Genomic DNA, 17,288 nt, shown 5'->3' with positions numbered 1-17,288 from the left:
ATAATTTGCAATTACTGCTTCCTGCTTCTAGAAACAACAAATGGGTACGTATGAGAAGGTAACGAGGAATTACTTTGGCCTCAAGAGACGGTAACCATCACTACACAGCATGGCAGAGTACACTTAGTGAGGATCCTGTGAGCGGACAACTTAACGCAGTCAGGTGAGAACTAACAAACAAACAAACAAGCCTACTCCACACTCGTGAATATGAGCGCAGAGTTTGAGTATAGAGACGGTAACCATCACTACACAGCATGGCAGAGTACACTTAGTGAGGATCCTGTGAGCGGACAACTTAACGCAGTCAGGTGAGAACAAACACACAAACAAACACAAAAACAACAAAAGACAAACAAAACAACAAAAGACAAACAAACAGACCATCCCACCAGGATAAACAAAATATATTCTATTCTATTTTCCATTCTGTTTAATTTTTGGCCTCTGGGGTTTAGTGTTGATTCAGTTCAGAATGTATCAACAGCTTGTCAGTTTGTTTCCCAAAGGGAGCCTCCTTCTTCTTGGTAAGTTAATTTTTTACCCAGAAAACCAAACCTGTGCTGGAAATAATGGGCTGAGTTGAACAAGCTCTTTCATTCTTTTTATCATCCTTTTTTTGGTTTTATAAACCACTTCTACTTCATAGATCCTAAAGAAATTTAGTTAAGGCCCTATAATATCTTCTAAAATGGATTTCTTACTGAACTCTTGACTAATGAGTTACAAGATTCTGGAAATAATGGGCTGAGTTGAACAAGCTCTTTCATTCTTTTTATCATCCTTTTTTTGGTTTTATAAACCACTTCTACTTCATAGATCATAAAGAAATTTAGTTAAGGCCCTATAATATCTTCTAAAATGGATTTCTTACTGATCTCTTGACTAATGAGTTACAAGATTATCTGTGTTAGTTGCCTAGTCTGGGCCAACCTTAAACTTTGAAGTACAATACATCCTTTTACAACAGTTTTTATCAGCACCATTTGGAGAAGCTTGGACCAAGTGCAGTTGAATCTCATATCTTTCTATCTTTAAATTGTAATTAGATATTTTTTTTCTTCTTCTATGAATTATGAAATGCAGCAGTGATTAACAAATACAAATGTAGGTACCAATACAGTAAATTTATCAGAGTCGGTATCAGCCCTGTATAATAATGATCCTTCATTGTAATTACACTAATTACATAATTATGTCATTAAAATATAATCACTACATGATTGATATTGAGCTAAGATGATGACACTAATATCTAACCTTAATATTATCAATGGGGAGTGAGGGAAAAAAATCAGACCCCAAATACAATGCCAAATTGATGAAGTTAAATTAAACAGACCAGTGTGAATATTTGTCTATTTTAATAACTACTATGTATCTGTACTTAAAACCCTCAATATATCACATCTAAAAAATAAAACTCCATTTCTATGGGTGGTTTGCCACTACAAGTAATTGAAAAGACTTGGAAATACTAGGATTAATAGCCATAATAGCTTTGGCCTTGAATTTATCAAGATAAGTGTAGTAGTCCTACAATGTGTTCAGTCAATAATTGACAGGTTCATCAATACTAGGATCTGAGTAGAAAATATTGGATGATTAGTGATTTCATGTATGTGTGAGTCATATTCCTCTGCCTGATTAGTGATTTCATATGTGCGAGTCATATTCCTCTGCCTGATTAGTGATTTCATATGTGTGAGTCATATTCCTCTGCTTGAGTTGATAAGTGCTGGATTTTTATTTACTCAGCTGCTAGGAGAATCAAACTAAAAACATAAACGAAACTCAAATATTAGGCGAGAGAGGAAAAGTTAGAAATTCTAGTAGGGATACCTACTAGGGATTTAGACTGTTTGAACAGGACATAAGAGTCCCTTTACTCCAGAACTAAGGTATGTACCACTATTATCGTGGTTCATCTCAAGCTCCAAAGCTACAAAAATGCTTAGGCGGGGAAAGAACCCACGCCCTTGTGATTACCAGACACTTATCTTGTTCTCTTTGCCAGTATTAGGTAATATTTTGTGTCCATTGTTTCCACAGATCCTGTACAGGGTGTCACACTCGCCTCATCCGACCTCAAACGTTCCATCCAGTATTGGAATGAACTCCTCGGACTGAAAATATTCTCTCAGAATGATAGTTCGGTCACCCTGGGCTTTGCTGAGGACCAGGCCAAACTAACTCTTGAGAAAATAGGTAAGTAGTGGTAGAGATGTAGAAATTGCCTTAGGTAATAATTTCGTCCTTTGTTTGTAATAATATCTTGTTTAAATTATGACCAATAAAGAGTCTAAATAAATAAGTATTGAAGGCGTGCTTTTAATCCAGCCTAGTTACATAGCTTGGAAGGTAGTACAGTGGATGCTCCAATTTTTCGGAGTTTGCCCCATTATGAAATAGACCTTTCGTTGTCCTCTTTTCTCGAGAAAATGGGTCGACCGGTTTTGATGAATTTTTTTGTGGTTGTTAAGAAGAGTACTGAGGGTGACATAGGCTATTTAAAATTGTCACGTTCCATCCTGATTCAAAATGGCGGCGCTTCAAAGTCATGCCTCTTACACTGCGCTGATCCCGTACAAAGGACGGGTTCTATTTTATTCTACTTTATCAAACCTCTATAAAAAAATCTCTTATTTCAGACTCGCCTGTGGACCATGCTACAGCGTACGGACGTGTTGCTTTCTCTGTCCCCGAGGCTGAACTGTCCCCTATAGATGTCCTCATCAAGGAACACAACCAAACCATATTGACTCCACTAGTTACCTTGCCTACCCCGGGGAAAGCTGATGTCACTGTTATTATTCTAGCTGATCCTGTAAGTAAAATAGCATACACATTGTCTGGCTAGGGGACGTTAAACAGAGAGTAGACTAGCATCTGGCTGTGGGACTATAAACAGGGAGGAGAACAGCCAACCCTAACCAGCCTAGCTAGCTGGCAGTTCTTCAAAGGGTTCTCTCTGCTTTTAAAGACCAAGCACAAGTCCTCATGATGGTTGACTACGGTTCAGGACGAGCCAGCCACCTTGTGAGATGATGACACTAATATCTAACCTTAATATTATCAATGGGGAGTGAGGGAAAAAAATCAGACCCCAAATACAATGCCAAATTGATCAAGTTAAATTAAACAGACCAGTGTGAATATTTGTCTATTTTAATAACTACTATGTACCTGTACTTAAAACCCTCAATGGGTATATCACATCTAAAAAAAAAAAAAAAACTCCATTTCTATGGGTGGTTTGCCACTCCCTCGGAAATACAAGTAATTGAATAGACTTGGAAATACTAGGATCAATAGCCATAATAGCTTTGGCCTTGAATTTATCAAGATAGTGTAGTAGTCCTACAATGTGTTCAGTCAATAATTGACAGGTTCATCAATACTAGGATCTGAGTAGAAAATATTGGATGATTAGTGATTTCATGTATGTGTGAGTCATATTCCTCTGCCTGATTAGTGATTTCATATGTGCGAGTCATATTCCTCTGCCTGATTAGTGATTTCATATGTGTGAGTCATATGCCTCTGCCTGAGTTGGTAAGTGCTGGATTTTTAGTCCGTCCTTCCTTTATTATTACTAATAATAAAAGGTATAGTGGACAGACTATTTATTGTATTTTCCAGAAGGATGAGGAGAGAAGCAAAAGCTCATAAGAATCTGGTCCTATCTTCACTTGTTCATTATTACCTGATGGACAAGAAAGACAAATATTTTTTTATACATTGCTATAAAAAGGAAAAAAAAAAATCCGGAGTGATAAAAAAAATTTCTCATTACCTTGTGCAGGTTCCCTTTTATCCAAACCTGGTCGACCTATATATCAAATTAAAGGTCTTTTTACCAGAAACACGAAAATGGTGGTGCAAATTTTGCGTGATAGAAAGTCGAAAAGTCATAAGGATTTCTAATTATTATGCCATAATTAGATGCTTTCCACGATTGTCTTCCTCCACTTAGAATACCGATTACCGATATATTTTATGACCTGACTCGGATTCGAACAACAAACCTCCAGGTCTAAAGTCCGCGTTAACCACTACACTACTGAGGTACACTACCGTTTCTCTCTACTTTCGTCTGATTTAATTTCCCGTTTTCTGTGCAATAGTCCTGATTCCTGAATGATTTTCCTGATGGAAGCCTATATGAACTTTGTTTTTATAACTCCCATTTACCTATCACAATTGACCGAGTACGCAAAATGGACAAGGAAGAGAGGAGCCTGTTGACAAAGATCATAGTGGACCTGTGCTGTTTGGGTTCTGGTGAGTAGAATAATAATTCACTTACCCGTTTCATTCCTGAGATTTTGTCTATTCATGAAATCAGGGCCCCTTTTTAGGGGCCTCAGAGTGAGTTTAAAGACCTTAAATTTGAAGGTTCTCTAATTTACCCAAAGAGGGCCAGATTGTGGTCTCCTAAAGGTTGGCCAAGGGGGCCATTCTAAATTTCTAAACCCAAAGATACTTCAATATTTAATTCCTATGTATAAAAAAAAAAATCTTTTTTCTCCAGTTTTATGTCTCCTTTCTCTTTTACCCTTCTTTTCTTTCATATCCTTTTAAGCTTCTTTTCTTTCATATCCTTTCACTCTCTCTTCTTCAATATCTCCTCCTTAGAATGGATGAACATATTAGATTAAAAGAGAGAGGAGAGAAGACTTCCTTTCCTTCTCCCTTTCCTTCCTTCTCTCACTTCCCAAAGATACTTTAATATTTAATTCCTATGTATATAAAAAAAAATCTTTTTTCTCCAGTTTTATGTCTCCTTTCTCTTTTACCCTTCTTTTCTTACATATCCTTTTACTCTCTCTTCTTCAATATCTCCTCCTTGGAATGGATGAACATATTAGATTGAAAGAGAGAGGCAGAGGAGAGAAGACTTCCTTTCACTCCCTCCCCCTTCCTTTCCCCTTTCCTTCTCCCTTTCCTTCCCTCTCTCACTTTCTCTCCCTCCCTGCCCTGTAATTGGTTCTGACTTTCTGAGGGATTTCATCCCTGTATAAGTTTTTGTTTTCAACTTGACATATCTGGTAATGTCTCCGCTTTCAAAGTAACAAAGTCCTTCAGTAAGATTTACATACCAAATAGTCCAAATATCTACCCAATTTGAGTCCTATTCAAGCGGGAGGATAAACAAGATATTCAAATAGGTACCTAATCCAACATGATAGCTTAGCTGTACACATCACTTCGTAGACCTTGCTTAACGTTAGGTACATTGTTATTGTGAATACATGCACCGTGGGAACCATTAGATACCTAGGCAGGTAAACTATAAGGCCAGCTTTCCTTCCTTCTCTCACTTTCTCTCCCTCCCTGCCCTGTAATTGGTTCTGACTTTCTGAGGGATTTCATCCCTGTATAAGTTTTTGTTTTCAACTTGACATATCTGGTAATGTCTCCTGGGCTATGGTCCCGAAGACTCTCACTTTGTCATCGAGCTCACCTACAACTACAACGTTCATGAGTACGTCCTGGGAAATGATTTCCGTGGTATAAGTGTGAAAAACAAGAAGGCCCTGGACAATGCCAAGGCTCAGGGATGGCCCGTAGAAGAAGTGGGACAGGGCCGGAGTGTACTCACTGCACCCGGGGGATACAAGTACTTTGTCCACGACGAGGAGCCTGCTAGTGGAAAAGGTAAGGGTGGAACTTACGAAATAGTCCTCAGTTCTACAAGCTAGTATAATTTTTGGGCCCCGTTAAAAGTTGACTTAAGATACACAATTTAAAAAAAAAAAAAATTATTATTATTATTATTATTATTTTATACTATAGTGGCAGGATTTTCCTGAACTAGCCCTTCCATCCAACCACTGTGTGTACTTACTGTAGGTATTTTGGTAATAGTTTTCTGATTTTGATCAAATTGTTGGTAATAGCTAATAGGTAACTCCTGAACAATTTGTCTGATATTGATAAAATGGACAAAAACATGTTTAATACATAAAGGAATATTCCCCAGTATATTTTGGGCTCAATTGAGCAGATGTAAACCCTGTAGACTTTTCTTTCTTTCTTTCTTGAGTCAAGTGTTCTACAAATTTCTTTAAACCACCAGTACTTTTTTGAATGAGTCATCCTGTTCGGGAACAGCTGGCATATATTTTGTTCTCTAAACCACAAAATAAATATCAAAGCAATGCTCCGGGCACTCAGGTATGCTTATTGTGTACAATAAAATCTGATACTTCATGTTTCCCAGTCCCTACGACAACCGCTGGTCCAAGACCATGATGGGCTATGGTCCCGAAGACTCTCACTTTGTCATCGAGCTCACCTACAACTACAACGTTCATGAGTACGTCCTGGGAAATGATTTCCGCGGTATAAGTGTGAAAAACAAGAAGGCCCTGGACAATGCGAAGGCTCAGGGATGGCCCGTAGAAGAAGTGGGACAGGGCCGGAGTGTACTCACTGCACCCGGGGGATACAAGTACTTTGTCCACGACGAGGAACCTGCTAGTGGAAAAGGTAAGGGTGGAACTTACAAAATAGTCCTCAGTTCTACAAGCTAGTATAATTTTTGGGCCCCGTTAAAAGTTGACTTAAGATACACAATTGTTGTGGTTCTAGAGATAGAGCGATCAGTGTGTGAAATGTGAAATGTGAATGAGTGAATGGATCTCGTTCTTATAATATAAGATTAGTGATTTCATATGTGTGAGTCATATTCCTCTGCCTGATTAGTGATTTTATATGTGCGAGTCATATTCCTCTGCCTGATTAGTGATTTCATATGTGTGAGTCATATTCCTCTGCTTGAGTTGATAAGTGCTGGATTTTTATTTACTCAGCTGTGACGCTAAGGCGTCACCTATGTTAAGCTACGCCGAGCAAGGCCAATAAATGGATGGGTGACTTGAACATTATATTGGGAATAAAGGGGTGATTTTAAATCATTACATGAAAGTAAAATCAAAAAATCAAATCAAGAATAATAATAAACTGAATATTAAACAAATTAAGTAGGTACATAGGTACTGATTTTCTCTAATCACTATGGGCTGAAAAATTCCCGGAGGGACGGACCCTGCTTGTTATTTACTCAGCTGCTAGGAGAGAGAGAGAGCAGCTAGAACAGATATCAAAATTATACATTCTTATTATTTATTTTAGGTAGGTAGTTGTATGTTGGGCTTTTGAGCTCCCATTTTCAATTTTTATTCAGAGGTTGTACTGCATCAGGATCAAAGTAAACCAGGGAGAGAGAGAGAGAGAGAGAGAGAGAGAGAGAGAAAGAGAGTGAGAGAGAGAGACAACAGTTAGAACAAATATCAAAATTATACATTCTTATTATTTATTTTAGGTAGGTATGATGGGCTTTTGAGCTCCCATTTTCAATTTTTATTCAGAAGTTGTAGTGCATCAGGATCAAAGTAAACCAAGCTTTAAATCAAATTATAAAAAAAAAAAAAAAAAAAAAAAAAAAAAAAAAAAAAAAAAAACAAGCTATGACCAGGTACCTAATTCTAGTTTTATATTGTCCACACTGTGTAATTTTATTTTCCTTTTGTTGACAGCTCTACAAGTGACATTTGCATTATCAGAACCCAGCACAATGGTTAACGGAGGACGAGCTTTGCATTTTGTGTTTAAAGTGGCAGACAGGACAGCCACCATTAAATTCTACCGTGATATTCTTGGCATGAAGGTGAGAAGCTTATTATCATATTTTTTTTTTTTAAATTTTTTTTTATTTTTATTTTTTTAATGACATGTGGGAATGTGCCTTTTGTGTAAAAGGCATAGTAAAAAAAATATGTTGCTACTACATATCTATCATACCTATTGAAAAAAAAGTCTCACGAGCTTGGCTCTAGTAAAGTAGTGCAGATACCCTTATTATGAAGTTAAAATTTCTTAATCTATTTTCAGGTATTGAGGCATGAAGAATTCAAGGAAGGATGTGAGGCTGCTTGCAATGGGTGAGTCTAGTAGTTTGTATTTATTTTATTATTATTATTATTGTTTTTTTTTTTTTAATACTATAGTGGTGGCAGGATTTTCCTGAACTAGCCCTTCCATCCAACCACTGTATGTACTTACTGTAGGTATTTTGGTAATAGTTTTCTGATTTTGATCAAATTGTTGGTAATAGCTAATAGGTAACTCGTGAACAATTTGTCTGATATTGATAAAATGGACAAAAACATGTATTAAACATGTTTAATACATTTTGGGCTCAATTGAGCAGATGTAAACCCTATAGACTTTTCTTTCTTTCTTGAGTCAAGTGTTCTACAAATTTCTTTAAACCACCAGTACTTTTTTGAATGAGTCATCCTGTTCCGGAACAGCTGGCATATATTTTGTTCTCTAAACCACAAAATAAATATCAAAGCAATGCTCCGGGCACTCAGGTATGCTTATTGTGTACCTACAATAAAATCTGATACTTCATGTTTCCCAGTCCCTATGGCCTAGCGCTCTCGAGGTAGACGCGCTACCAACCAAGCTAATTAGGCTGACTACTAGTAGGTTTTATGTTCCTCAGAGGAATGACACTTCCTCTTAGGTACCTATAATAGCATCTGTGCATCGGCATAAAGTGTAGACTGTAGATATACCTAATTCGGTAGGTATATTTATGTGGACCGAAGACCAATGCAGCTATGCAAGTAGTTTTAAGCTGTTTTGAACAAAATTATGTCAATAAAGAGATGCATAATGGGACATGGTGTTTTAATCTGAAAGTGTAAATATTGCACTGCTTTGTACTTTATCTAGTCAATATGGGTGTAAAATATAGACAACAAGTAATATATTTATTTTTTTTTAGTGTAGGTACCTAGGTATCTATACCTATTCATCTCTCTGTTTATCTTACCTTCTGTATACAAGTACTTTTTTCCAATTATGATAACAGTAACCCGTCTAGAACTCTAGAGAGTAACAACGCTAGAGATTCCATTTTGAACTGATAACAACTGATGTACTCCCAGTGATCTGGAAACACTCACTGGATCTCATATAGGTCGTAAGATAGTGCTGCTCTGTACGAGAAATCTTGGAACTAAAATATTACACTCTACTATGTAGGTATCTGTGCTATATGGAAATCTCAGGTAAATTCATGAGCTGGTGGTGTAACTTGCCAAGTTACATTGTTCAGCCAGCCTAGTTAGCTTGGTTAGTAGCTCGTCTAGTCGTCTGCCTTGTAAGCGCTTGGCCGCGGGTTCAATTACAGCGCGGGCGAACTTTTTGCTGAACAGATAAGGTTTGTTCTCGGAACGGCTGGCTTTCGTAAGGTACCACCTTTTCGTGCACAAGTCCGAAAACTTTGGCCTGTTTTTTTAACACCCATGTTTTTTGTGGAACACAGATGATCTCGTGTGACCTTATGTTTGCAAGAAGTCAAAGAATAGAGGAGCACAAATGGCCTTAGATCAGTGCCGACCACTGGAAAATTCAGAGGGCTCGTCCCCTTGAATGTAGGTACTTTGCAAAGTAGGTACATGGTATTTTTTGGACCAAGGTCTGGGACACTCTGGACTCTTTGATGTCGTTTGCACTTTACATTTCGCAATATTTTATGTCACAGCAAGGGGTAAAATCACTTTTTTCAAAGGTTTCTCTTTCTAAATAAATTAAAATACTGCTTCTGCGAATTCTTTCATGGAACTCAGACCAGGCAGAATCTCTGATCCGCCACTGAAAGAAAATCTCTAATTCGCCACTGAAAAAAATATGCACCAATGAGAAGTCATGCGCTAAAAATATGCACCAATCAGAAGGCTTGAAAAGGTAAACAATCCTCTACTCTTTGCGTGAGGCGTGAGTCGATTTCATTTAGTTTTTTGTCTGTCTTCTGTCTTGGTGTCTTGTCCCTGTCCATTTTATATTTTTATCAAATTTTAGTTTTTAGTTTAGTTTCAAAGCTTCACTCGTTCTTTTCGTGTGTCGGTAGGTTTATTAATTTTTTATTTAAATGTCAAATGACTTGTGCATTTAAAACATTGGGTCGAGCATTCTGGATTGCTCAAACGTAAATCAATAGCTCTCACCTCATGTTTCCTCAGTTCCTCTGACCTAGTGAATGCTAGAGAACTTCAGTGTGCCAAATGTCCTATTTTGAGAGGTGATCAAACTTTTACCTTGGGGCAGGTGAAACTCTTGAAGGTAATGGCATAGAATTAAACCTGTTCACATTCCTGAGCACTCCTTGTTTGTTCTTGAATGTGTTTTAAAGAGCAATATTTATAAAAAGTTCGATGTTCAATCGGCCTCTCTTAAGATCTTCACATAACTTTTGTACATAACCGTTCCCTACGTGTGAAAATAAGAACTGCTTACTTAAGTGATAACGTAAAATTGGCCTTGAAAATGTGCGTGATTGCCTAGTTAATTGATTGGAAAGTTCATAACGACTGAAAAGTTGATGAAGTTAAACGTCCATTTCATTAGCTTTTAAATTTAAAGCCCATGTTTTTAGCCCATTAAGGACTTTAAATCGTTGTTGTACCGTGCTTTAAAATTTTCACAAATTCAGCTGCGAACTGCCAATTTAAGCAATCATGTTTTTATTTTGTGCTAAAAATCCGTTCTAACCTCGTTATGAACTCTTCGTGCTTCGAAATTTTCACAAATTCAGCTGCCAATTTAAGAAATCTTGTACTTCATGTGTGCTCTACAAATCCGTTTCAATTTAAAAAAAAAAAAAATATTGTAAGTAAGTATACATTTTTAATTTGACTTATTTATAGTACTTTTTCTTTTGGAGAAGGAGGAGGGGAAGGAATACCAGGAATCTTAGAAATTCTAGTAGGGATACCTACTAGGGATTTAGACTGTTTGAACAGGACATAAGAGTCCCTTTACTCCAGAACTAAGGTATGTACCACTATTATTGTGGTTCATTTCTCAAGCTATTTTGAGGCATTGTTCATTATCTCAAGCTCCAAAGCTACAAAAATGCTTAGGCGGGGAAAGAACCCACGCCCTTGTGATTACCAGACACTTATCTTGTTCTCTTTGCCAGTATTAGGTAATATTTTGTGTCCATTGTTTCCACAGATCCTGTACAGGGTGTCACACTCGCCTCATCCGACCTCAAACGTTCGATCCAGTATTGGAATGAACTCCTCGGACTGAAAATATTCTCTCAGAATGATAGTTCGGTCACCCTGGGCTTTGCTGAGGACCAGGCCAAACTAACTCTTGAGAAAATAGGTAAGTAGTGGTAGAGATGTAGAAATTGCCTTAGGTAATAATTTCGTCCTTTGTTTGTAATAATATCTTGTTTAAATTATGACCAATAAAGAGTCTAAATAAATAAGTATTGAAGGCGTGCTTTTAATCCAGCCTAGTTACATAGCTTGGAAGGTAGTACAGTGGATGCTCCAATTTTTCGGAGTTTGCCCCATTATGAAATAGACCTTTCGTTGTCCTCTTTTCTCGAGAAAATGGGTCGACCGGTTTTGATGAATTTTTTTGTGGTTGTTAAGAAGAGTACTGAGGGTGACATAGGCTATTTAAAATTGTCACGTTCCATCCTGATTCAAAATGGCGGCGCTTCAAAGTCATGCCTCTTACACTGCGCTGATCCCGTACAAAGGACGGGTTCTATTTTATTCTACTTTATCAAACCTCTATAAAAAAATCTCTTATTTCAGACTCGCCTGTGGACCATGCTACAGCGTACGGACGTGTTGCTTTCTCTGTCCCCGAGGCTGAACTGTCCCCTATAGATGTCCTCATCAAGGAACACAACCAAACCATATTGACTCCACTAGTTACCTTGCCTACTCCGGGGAAAGCAGATGTCACTGTTATTATTCTAGCTGACCCTGTAAGTAAAATAGCTTAACCCCATACACCTGCCCTTTGTACTTCTTTTTTTTTTTTTTTTTTTTAATATTTTGATATTATTGTAACTATTACTAACTAACCACTTTTACTAGTGCATTATTTTTTAAAGGGTAATAATTCAGAAGCCATGACGATAAAAAAGCTCTTTTTTTGTGTTCAACCTAACCCTATAATAACACTGGTCACTGCTCATTTTGTGAAAGCTTCTTTATCATTTTTCATTCAAATATTATTACTTATGGTATTATCCTAAAATTTTGCTTGTGATAAGATTAGTACTAGGTAACCTTTAACCCAGAAAAACTTGAAGTTACAAAAGTATTTTATGACTAATATTATTTTCTCAACATCTTTTTAAAGCTATTTCTTTTTTATTCCCCTAACATCATCTTACATAGGTTTCTACCTTAACTGTTGTACCTATTGGATATATTGTTTTATATTGACCACAATAATAGTAGTAGCCTACTGCTGGAGTAAAGGGACTTTACAGTCCTATGCGAGCAGTATAAATAAGCACTATTATTATTGTCTGGCTAGGGACGTGAAACAGAGAGTTGTGTATGGGGTAGACTAGCATCTGGCTGTAGGACTATAAACAGGGAGGAGAACAGCCAACCCTAACCAGCCTAGCTAGCTAGCAGTTCTTCAAAGGGTGTTCTCTGCTTTTAATGACCAAGCACACGTCCTCATGATGGTTGACTGCTGTACAGGACGAGCCAGCCACCTTAACATGGCTAGAGCTAGAGACCATCACCCCGGTGTATAGCAGATACAAAAAGATATCTTTTCTTTATTCTTCTATCGCCATTCGGCGAAAGCTAAAGCCCCTAAAACAACAACAACAACTCCATACACAAAAAGCCCAATCTGAGGCTTAGGTGTAGGGGCTGAAAAGCCCTAAAGCATGGTTTGAGCTTATACGAATCTACGAAGTAAATTTTTAATTGTGTTTTGTGTTAAGCATACTTAAATGTTTGTCACAAATATCGTTCCCCAATTATTACACCTAGATAAATTTTATGACTTGTCTTGGACTCAAATCCCCCAACCTCCAGATCCAATGTCCATCGCGTTAACCACTGCACCATTGAGGTTGGGTGTACGTAATGACTGCTGTGATATCCACAAAATGTTGTAAATAAGCTCCGCTTTACCACAAATTCATAAATCACGATTTACGGCCCATTCCCACGTGTCGTGAGTTTTATCCGATTATTTTCCGAATGTCCTCCTGTAGGCAATGTAATTTAAATGAGAGTGTTCACACTACACACGACTGCACGATTTTTTTCCGAAGGGCAAGTGGGAACGGGCCTTTGGATTTTAGTGTAGACTTGGCATCAACCTGGTCTTGTTTCCTTTCAGGATGGTCATGAGATCTGTTTCGTGGGAGACGAAGCATTCCGACAGTTATCCCAGGTAGATCCAGAGAGTGATGCAATGGTAGATCGGTACATCCAGAAGGATGAGGAGAGAAGCAAAAGCTCATAAGAATCTGGTCCTATCTTCACTTGTTCATTATTACCTGATGGACTTCAGTTTCAGAGACAAATATTTTTTTATACATTGTCCAAACACAAAAAGCCCACTCCGAGGCTTAGGTGTAGGGGCGAACAGCCCTAAAGGATGGGTTAAGCTTCTAGGAATCTACGAATCTCTACACCTAGATAAATGATAAATTATATGACTTGTCTTGAACTCAAATCCCCCAACCTCCAGATCCAATGTCCATCGCGTTAACCACTGCACCATTGAGGTTGTTTGTACGTAATGACTGCTGTGATATCCACAAAATGTTGTTAATAAGCTCCGCTTTACCACAAATTCATAAATCACGATTTACGGCCCATTCCCACTTGTCGTGAGTTTCATCCAATTATTTTCCGAATGGCCTGTAGGCAATGTAATTTAAATGAGAGTGTTCCCACTACACACGACACGATTTTTTTCCGAACGACAAGTGGGAACATCACCCCGGTGTATAGCAGATACAAAAAGATATCTTTTCTTTATTCTGCTATCGCCATTCGGCGAAAGCTAAAGCCCCTAAAACAACAACTCCATACACAAAAAACCCAATCTGAGGCTTAGGTGTAGGGGCTGATCAGCCCTAAAGGATGGATTAAGCTTCTACGAATCCACGAAGTAAATTAGAAAGGATTTTCAATTGTGTTAAGCATACTTGAATGTTTGTCACAAATATCGTTCCCCAATTATTACACCTAGATTTTCATTCAAATATTATTACTTATGGTCTTATCCTAAAATTTTGCTTGTGATAAGATTAGTACTAACCTTTAACCCAGAAAAACTTGAAGTTACAAAAGTATTTCATGACTAATATTATTTTCTCAACATCTTTTTAAAGCTATTTCTTTTTTATTCCCCTAACATCATCTTACATAGGTTTCCCCCTAACATCATCTTACATAGGTTTCTACCTCAACTATTGTACCAATTGGATATATTGTTTTAAGCTGTTTTGAACAAAATTATGTCAATAAAGAGATGCATAATGGGACATGGTGTTTTAATCTGAAAGTGTAAATATTGCACTACTTGTACTTTGTACTTTATCTAGTCAATATGGGTGTAAAATATAGACAACAAGTAATATATTTATTTTCTGTGTTATATGCAGGTGTATTCAGTTTGAAGAGTGAAATCATCAAGAGGACTGATTTCAACACCAAAGATTCTTTGAACTTTGGTCGGTGTGTTATTGTTTTGTTGGAACATTTGGATCATTCACAATTGACCGAGTACGCAAAATGGACAAGGAAGAGAGGAGCCTGTTGACAAAGATCATAGTGGACCTGTGCTGCTTGGGTTCTGGTGAGTAGAATAATTATTCACTTACCCCTTTCATTCCTGAGATATTGTCTATTCCTGAGAAATCAGGGCCCCTTTTTAGGGGCCTCAGAGTGAGTTTAAAGACCTTAAATTTGAAGGTTCTCTAATTTACCTAAAGGGAGCCAGATTGTGGTCTCCTAAAGGTTGGCCAAGGGGGCCATTCTAAATTTCTAAACCCAAAGATACTTTAATATTTAATTTATGTATTAAAAAAAAAACTCTTTTTTCTCCAGTTTTATGTCTCCTTTCTCTTTTACCCTTCTTTTCTTTCATATCCTTTCACTCTCTCTTCTTCAATATCTCCTCCTTGGAATGGATGAACATATTAGATTGAAAGAGAGAGGAGAGAAGACTTCCTTTCAGTTCCTCCCCCTTCCTTTCCTTCTCCCTTTTCTTCCCTCTCTCACTTTCTCTTCCTCCCCTCCCTGCCCTGTAATTGGTTCTGACTTTCTGAGTGATTTCATCCCTGTAAAAGTTTTTGTTTTCAACTTGACATGTCTGGTAATGTCTCTGCTTTCAAAGTAACAAAGTCCTTCAGTAAGATTTACATACCAAATAGTCCAAATATCTACCCAATTTGAGTCCTATTCAAGCGGGAGGATAAACAAGATATTCAAATAGGTACCTAATCCGTCGTGATAGCTTAGCTGTACACATCACTTCGTAGACCTTGCTTAACGTTAGGTACATTGTTATTGTAAATACATGCACCGTGGGAACCATTACATACCTAGGCAGGTAAACCATAAGGCCAGCCACTCACTATCATTCCAGAAGGATGAGGAGAGAAGCAAAAGCTCATAAGAATCTGGTCCTATCTTCACTTGTTCATTATTACCTGATGGACAAGAAAGACATTACCTGATGGACAAGAAAGACAAATATTTTTTTATACATTGCTATAAAAAGGAAAAAAAAATCCGGAGTGATTAAAATACTTTCTCATTACGTTGTGTAGGTTCCCTTTACATAATGGTGATAGAAAGTCGAAAAGTCATAAGGATTTCTAATTATTATGCCATAATTAGATGCTTTCCACGATTGTCTTCCTCCACTTAGAATACCGATTACCGATATATTTTATGACCCGACTTGGATTCGAACAACAAACCTCCAGGTCTAAAGTCCGCGTTAACCACGACACTACTGAGGTTGGTTGCTATGTATTACCAGTCAGCTCTCTGTGACCGTTTCTCTCTACTTTCGTCTGATTTGATTTCCCGTTTTCTGTGCAATAGTCCTGATCCCTGAATGATTTTCCTGATGGAAGCCTATATGAACTTTGTTTTTATAACTCCCATTTACCTATAATAAAATTATAATTCATTGTAAACTGTGTAACTCCCTAAAATTATCCCATACACATAAAATTAATTTTCAAAAAATCCTCGTACCTAAAAGGTCCGTGGGAACCATTACATACCTAGGCAGGTAAACCATAAGGCCAGCCACTCACTATCAGGTAGACCTGACAGCTGACAGGTACACCTGATTAAGTCTACCTGATACCTGATGAGCACACATACAGTGTCAGGTACAGCTGAAAAGATTCTTTTTTACTTTCCTTATCCTATAGGAAGGAAAGTAATGTAATCGGGTCAAATTTTCGATGGTCAGTTTTTAGTGCCAAAACACGTATTGAGGTCCCTAGAGCCTAAATACAAAGTTTCAGCCATTGGTCCGTGTGTGTGTCTGTCTGTCTGTCTGTAAACGAAATATCTCGAGAACGGTAAGAGCTAGAGAGTTGAAATTTGGTATGTATCTTTCAAATGTGACAAGGATGCGACACAAAACTTTTGGTTAAGACCGGTGCAACGCTTTGCGGCATTTTACCGCTTTTTGGCGGGTTTCGACCGCTTTTTGGCGGGTTTCGACCGCTTTTTGGCGGGTTTCGACCGCTTTTTGGCCGTTTTCAGCTATACTGACTAAACGGTTAGAGATGTTGTAAATGTTACAACAGAACACCCAAATAAGCACCATTCAATAGGATGAGGAAAGTCGTGTGATGTTCACACCAGATTTTTAGGTACCTATAGCATTTGTTCAAATTAATGTTTTTCTATGTTCGAAGGTATTTTCTCACTTGGAAATTTGGGTTTAATCTTATTAATAAGAGAGGTTTATTTCATGTTTTCTAGTAAATTATTAAGTTTTCTTGTCAGGGTCTTACCGATTTTTTGTATTTTTTGCATGTCAAATGTGACAAGGATGCGACACGAAACTTTTGGTTAAGATCGGTGCAACGGTTGGCGGCATTTTACCGCTTTTTAGCGGTTTTTGGTGTAATTTAACAATATATTGGGAACGGTGTGAGCTAGAGACTTGAAATTTGGTGTGTAGTTTACAAATGTGACAAGGACGCAACTGAAAACGTTTGGTTGAGATAAGTGCTGCGGTTGGCGGTACAGTGACCGCTTTTTGGCGGTTTTTGACCGTTTTTCAGCTATACCGACTAAACGGTTAGAGATATTGTAAAAGTTTGGCTATAAGAAAAAGAACACCCAAAATAAGCATCATTCAATAGGATGAGGAAAGTCGTGTGATGTTCACACCAGATTTTTAGGTATAGCATTTGTTCAAATTAATGTTTTTCTATGTTC

At 37.6% G+C, this 17,288-nt stretch overlaps 2 protein-coding genes and 3 long non-coding RNA genes across 6 annotated transcripts; 4 read left to right on the top strand and 1 right to left on the bottom strand.

Annotated features, from left to right (window-relative positions):
• Window positions 1–210: 210 nt before the first annotated feature.
• On the top strand, window positions 211–2,860 carry LOC108252272 (glyoxalase domain-containing protein 4-like). The gene is made up of 3 exons (XM_017443669.1): window positions 211–274; window positions 2,053–2,208; window positions 2,652–2,860. The coding sequence occupies exons 1-3, from the start codon at window positions 211–213 to the stop codon at window positions 2,858–2,860; spliced, it is 429 nt and encodes a 142-aa protein (XP_017299158.1).
• Window positions 2,861–3,897: 1,037 nt separating this feature from the next.
• Window positions 3,898–16,053, top strand: LOC113467010. The gene is made up of 2 exons (XR_003391238.1): window positions 3,898–4,068; window positions 15,840–16,053. It is a non-coding gene; the product is annotated as an uncharacterized LOC113467010 (long non-coding RNA).
• Window positions 6,201–13,369, top strand: LOC103508248 (glyoxalase domain-containing protein 4). Its single transcript, XM_017443677.2, has 4 exons — window positions 6,201–6,495; window positions 11,038–11,193; window positions 11,637–11,812; window positions 13,201–13,369. Exons 1-4 carry the CDS (start codon window positions 6,216–6,218, stop codon window positions 13,324–13,326), a joined length of 738 nt encoding a protein of 245 aa, XP_017299166.2. The 5' UTR covers window positions 6,201–6,215; the 3' UTR covers window positions 13,327–13,369.
• LOC113467008 lies at window positions 7,118–7,937 on the top strand. 2 transcript variants are annotated; one of them, XR_003391236.1, is made up of 3 exons: window positions 7,118–7,140; window positions 7,545–7,675; window positions 7,900–7,937. It is a non-coding gene; the product is annotated as an uncharacterized LOC113467008 (long non-coding RNA). The 2 variants fall into 2 exon arrangements; XR_003391235.1 differs by lacking the exon at window positions 7,118–7,140 and adding an exon at window positions 7,307–7,330.
• LOC113467009 lies at window positions 13,218–15,846 on the bottom strand. The gene is made up of 2 exons (XR_003391237.1): window positions 15,527–15,846; window positions 13,218–13,360 (listed from the first exon to the last, which is right to left on the bottom strand). It is a non-coding gene; the product is annotated as an uncharacterized LOC113467009 (long non-coding RNA).
• Window positions 16,054–17,288: the final 1,235 nt, after the last annotated feature.

Source organism: Diaphorina citri, unplaced genomic scaffold (genome assembly GCF_000475195.1).
Source record: "Diaphorina citri unplaced genomic scaffold, Diaci psyllid genome assembly version 1.1 scaffold380, whole genome shotgun sequence".
NCBI lineage: Eukaryota > Metazoa > Arthropoda > Insecta > Hemiptera > Psyllidae > Diaphorina > Diaphorina citri.
This window is presented reverse-complemented; position numbering and strand designations above follow the sequence as displayed.